This window comes from Triticum dicoccoides, chromosome 2A (genome assembly GCF_002162155.2).
Source record: "Triticum dicoccoides isolate Atlit2015 ecotype Zavitan chromosome 2A, WEW_v2.0, whole genome shotgun sequence".
Classification (NCBI taxonomy): Eukaryota; Viridiplantae; Streptophyta; class Magnoliopsida; order Poales; family Poaceae; genus Triticum; species Triticum dicoccoides.
The window spans coordinates 460434105-460439287 of NC_041382.1; the positions used below are offsets into that span (position 1 = coordinate 460434105).

The 5183-nt window shown below is 44.6% G+C and overlaps 1 protein-coding gene across 1 annotated transcript; it reads left to right on the forward strand.

The window, feature by feature from the left end:
• Positions 1 to 445: 445 nt before the first annotated feature.
• Positions 446 to 3408, forward strand: LOC119354895 (pentatricopeptide repeat-containing protein At5g50280, chloroplastic-like). Its single transcript, XM_037621661.1, has 2 exons — positions 446 to 1382; positions 1893 to 3408. The coding sequence occupies exons 1-2, from the start codon at positions 526 to 528 to the stop codon at positions 3208 to 3210; spliced, it is 2175 nt and encodes a 724-aa protein (XP_037477558.1). The 5' UTR covers positions 446 to 525; the 3' UTR covers positions 3211 to 3408.
• Positions 3409 to 5183: the final 1775 nt, after the last annotated feature.

Sequence of the window (5183 nt, forward strand, 5' to 3'; positions counted from 1 at the left end):
CTCCTGGGTCTTGTTCGTTGAGAAAATGATGTTCCCAAAGGTTTCATTCCGTTTGGACTCCGTTTGATATTCCTTTTCTTCGAAACCCTAAAACAGGCAAAAAAACCAATAATTCTGGACTGGGCCTCCGGTTAATAGGTTAGTACCAAAAATAATATAAAAGTGGATAATAAAACCCAATAATGTCCAAAACAGTAGATAATATAGCATGGAACAATCAATAATTATAGATACAGACGTATCAAGCATCCCCAAGCTTAATTCTTGCTCGTCCTCGAGTAGGTAAATGATAAAAACAGAATTTTTAAAGAATACTTTAGAGAGAAAACTTAAGCTAAAAATGCAACCAAAACAATAAGAATAAGAAAAGGGGAATCGGAGAAGATTACCTCAACCAACTTGGGAATTGGTGATTTGAGAAATTGGAGATTGGGAAGGAATTTGGTGATTTGAGAGTGAGAAACGGCGTCCTCTGTTCGTCGGCTGAGGAAGGATTTTGGCTCCTGGTGAGACACGGCGTCGCATATGGCTGTGGCATCTCATCCGCTGCTCTCTTGCTCCTTCTCCGTCGCCTCCCCGAACCAACCAATCCTTCGACTCCTTCGCCGCCCTCTGAAATCCTCCACCTCCAAATGCTTCCTCCATTCCCCGCGGCGACGTAACCAACCAGCCGCCCGCCAGCCAGACGACGACGAGCATGACGGGGAAGAGGATATGTGGAGCCCGGCTACCAGCCCCTCCGGAGCCCATCTCGTCGATACCCTGAATGACGAAAAGGGCGGCCACGGATGGGATCCACCCAATGGCGACGGCGCAGAGGAGGGAGAGCAGCTCCAAGAATACGAGGTGGGTGAGTGGGATCCACCTGCCAGCCCGTCACGAGCGCAGGCCCAGGAACAGCTTCGACAAGAGGAGGAGGAGGAGGAGGAAGAAGATGAAGACGGCGGGGACTGCCCGTGGCTGGACGCGAGCTACTTCTTGCGAAGCCAAGAAGGGGCAAGCACCAACACCACTGCAGAAATGGAAGAAATTCTCGCCTTTGCGAAGAGCCCAGTGGCGGCGGACGGCCCTGGGCTCGCTGGGTTCTTGGCTGGTTACAGCCGCGGTGCACTCGACGAGGACGAGTGCGTGGAGTTGATGAGGAGGATGGGTGAGGAGCGCCTGGCGTTGGGGTGCCTCCACTTGTTCCCGTGGATGCGGGCGCCCGAGGAGCGGCCGATTTCGTTGTCGCCGCAGGCATGGTTGGTGGCTCTCGTGGTGCTTGGACGGGCACGGATGGCCGATGAAATCTTGGAGATTCTGGGAAGTTTGCCGCCGGAGAGGGGATTTCGTGAGGCGGTTCTGTACAATGCTGCAATGTCTGGTGTTGCCTACTGTGGAAGGTGAGCACTGTCTTGATTGGTGTGACAGAGAGTGATGAGTGATCATATTAGTTTCATTCATGCTATCACTTTTGCAAGATTACTTAGGAGTTAGTAGTTACTTATTGACCGACTTAGATCGAAGTGACTTTTATCTACTTCCCTATTTCTAAATGGCATTTCCATTAACCTTTTCCTACATTACAAAAGAAAAAGGATTGAGCATATTGTTAGTTATTGATCAACAGAGGATCCAAGTCAGTTTGATTTGCTCTGCTATCTGTAAATTCTTTGGTATGAACTTCATCATTATCTTGGGATGCAAATTAAGAAAACTACGAGCAACATATTTATAATAGATGTGCTAGCATGAGAATTGTTCATTGATAGGTTTGCATAGTTTCAAGTCTTTATGGTTTTTGCTCTGTCCTAACTAAGCATGAACACCAATGGAGATTCTAACATGCTACATTTCTTCTGTGGTAAGCTATGTATTATTTGGTGTGATGAACATTTTTCTACTCGCTCCAGATATGATGATGCCTGGAAAATATTCGAGAGTATGGAGAAGAACAATGTCCAACCTGACCACATAACATCCTCGATCGTGTTAATGGTAATGAAGAGGCGCAAGGCATCAGCCAAGGATTCATGGGAGTTCTTCCAACGAATGAACAGAAAAGGTGTCAAGTGGAGCTTGGGTGTCTCTGCTTCTCTAATTAAGATATTTTGTGATGAGGGGCTGAAGAAAGAAGCTCTTATCTTCCAATCAGAAATGGAGAAGAGAGGAATTCCGTCAAACACGAGCATTTATAACGCAATAATGAATGTATATTGCAAATGCAGTCAAATTGAAGAAGCTGAGGGGCTCTTTGCTGAGATGAAAGAGAGAGGCTTAAAACCAACAAGGGTGACTTATAATATCCTTATGGATGCTTACAGTAGAAGATTGCAGCCAGAAGTTGTTGAATCGTTACTTCTGGAGATGCACGATTTGGGATTTCAGCCAAATGCTAGGTCATACAACTGCCTCATAAGTGCCTATGGGCGGCAGAAAAAAATGATCGAAAAGGCTGAAGATGCTTTCCTGAGGATGAAGAAAGGTGACATCAAGGCAACATCTTCCTCGTACACATCACTGATTTGTGCATATGCAGTGAGTGGACAGTATGAAAAAGCTCACACTGCATATTTAGATATGAAAAGAGAAGGACTTAAACCTTCCTTAGAAACATATACAGCTTTGCTTGACATATTTAGGAGGGCTGGTAACATAGAGAAGTTAATGGAGACATGGAAATCAATGACCGATGAAAAGGTTGGATGCACTAGAGTCACATTTCACATGGTACTTGATGGTTTGGCGAAACATGGGTTGTATGTTCAGGCAAGAGATGTAATATGTGAGTTTGGAAACATAGGTTTACCTCCTACGGCGATGACCTACAACATATTGATGAATGCTTATGCAAAGGGAGGACAGCATTACAAATTGCCCCAACTCCTGAAAGAGATGTCTACTCTGGAACTAAAACCAGATTCAGTTACATATTCTACAATGATATACGCATATGCTCGCGTCCGCGACTTTTCGAGAGCATTCTATTACCACAAACAGATGGTTCGAAATGGACAACTGCCTGATGCTAAGTCATACAGAAAGCTGTTGAATACCTTGGATGTGAAATCTGCAAGGGAAAACATAAAGGATAAGAGTGCCATTGCAGGAGTTGTAAAAGGAAAATCTAGCTTAAAGCATAGGAAGGAAAAGAAGGATGAATTTTGGAAGAACAGTAAAAGGAGGTCTATGACCCAAGTTAATGGATACCAGAGAAAAAGATTTTTGTGATGTTTTACTAAGTGCAAGTTTCATTGTCTTTACAGTACTCATACCTTATGTTATACCATGGTCTCCACGCTTTAATTCTCTTGAATTGTTCAGGATTTTAGGTCAGAAACTATGAAGCGTGTTATTAATTCCATAAAAATTCACTTTGACTGTCTGACTTGTTTCATGATCTGAATACACTTGATTTTGCTTTTTAAATTGCTTGAGCTTGAATAATATCCAGTTAAATGAACTTCAGATGTTTGTTATTTTTATCATGAGAGGACTTCTAAACTGCTCTTTTAGGCTTTCTGATGTTCAAACTAGAATATGATACAATGAAAAGATGCCATTTGGATCTTATGAACAGATTATGTTTTCTTTTTGAATCAAAGGGAAAATCCCCAGTTCCATCCAGTTTTATTTTTGCAGCTTCGTCGTATAGAGGAAGATAATTTTGGTTTCAATCTGCACATTCCCTATTTCCTAATTAGACAGGAGAATTTGTAATCTTTTTTTTTCTTTTGAGAAAAGGCAAAGGCCAGCTTTTTTATAGAACACTTAACAGAGGTCCCCACCGGGGGTTTATATTCTTTTTTTCACTATTGTAAACAAAGACGTGAGAATGTCATTTCTCCTACAAGAACACCAGCTACTGTATTGTTGCACAGTACACATTGAGATTGTTTTCACTTTACTATTCCCTCTGTTCACAAATATAAGATGTTCTACATATTTCAATATGGACTACATACGGACTAAAATGAGTGAACAAACACATTAAAACGTGTCTATATACATTTGATTCAGAAAAATATGAATGAAGGGAGTATTACACAGTACACATCGGCCTCATTTGAATCCATATGGTTCCAGGGATTGCTTTCCTGTTGCCATTGATTTCTTACAGTCATGGTGGAAAGTCCAGCAATAAGGCAGTTTTCGTTGATGTAATCTTCAAGGTACTCCTTTTTTGTGCTACTCATTTCACCAAACCCATCAATTTCTTTACTTTCAATTCCCATTTGAGACCAAGAGCCTTCTAATCTGCTGGAGGGTCAACCATGATCGATTTGAGACCAACATCTCTGCATCCATGGCTCTTTGCCAAAATGCTTCTTTCTTTGTTTCATATAGAGTTGTAGGCTCCTCTATTCCCAACATACACAAATTGTCATATTCGAGGTCTAGCTCAGAGGGAGACGTGTTATCCAGCAAATTCCTGAACGGAACTGCTCTGCACACTATGAATGATATGCACGACCATTGCACGATGCCCCATCCTGCGGTGCGCAGCTGTTTGGTGCCATGCATGGACGGCTTGGTAGGCTTGTCGTCCAAAAAATCGTCTGCAGAGCTCATTCCTGAATGTTACGGTAACCTTGTGGTCCAGCACTGAACTCTCTGGGCTCACGTCATACCCACCCATTATGCCAGGTTGTGGCACCGTTGGGGTTGACGGGGTGCTAGGAGTAGCCTCAGCTGCAGTTCCACTTGCTTCTGCTTCTGGTGTGTAAGAACATCTCCGTCCGTCCCCCAGGAAGCCCCAAGGAGCACTTTTTGGGCGCGGGTGGACGAAAAAAGTCCCACTCACATCCTCACGAGCTCGACTAGCGCCGGATTTGGCTAAATTTTGGCCGTGAACCCACCCCAAACCCAGGATCCTGGGGAGCTGGGAAGGAGAGAGACGGTTTTGCATGTCATTTGACCCACCGTCAGCCTCCCACTCTCTCTCTCCTCACTTTTCCTCCGGGGCCCACCCACGCACCAACTCCCAAACTGCCCCCACCCCCCACCCACCCAGCAAAATTAGCGCCGGCAAATCTTCATCTGGCGCAAAAATCGTCTCAGGGGAGGGGGGTGAGGGGCATAACGGCTGGAGATGCTCTAACATGAAGTCTTCTCCTTCTCTTGCCCACCAACTCCCACGCCTGTGCAGAACGCCTGGGGGCTCAACTACTGGGAAACTCCCCGCCCCACCCACCCCCTCACCC

Bases quoted from the DNA above. Each gene is read 5' to 3' on its own strand.
- LOC119354895 (XM_037621661.1), top strand. From the start codon at position 526: ATGGCTGTGGCATCTCATCCGCTGCTCTCTTGCTCCTTCTCCGTCGCC. The intron at 1,383-1,892 runs GTGAGCACTGTC...TACTCGCTCCAG, and splicing joins GGTGTTGCCTACTGTGGAAG to ATATGATGATGCCTGGAAAA.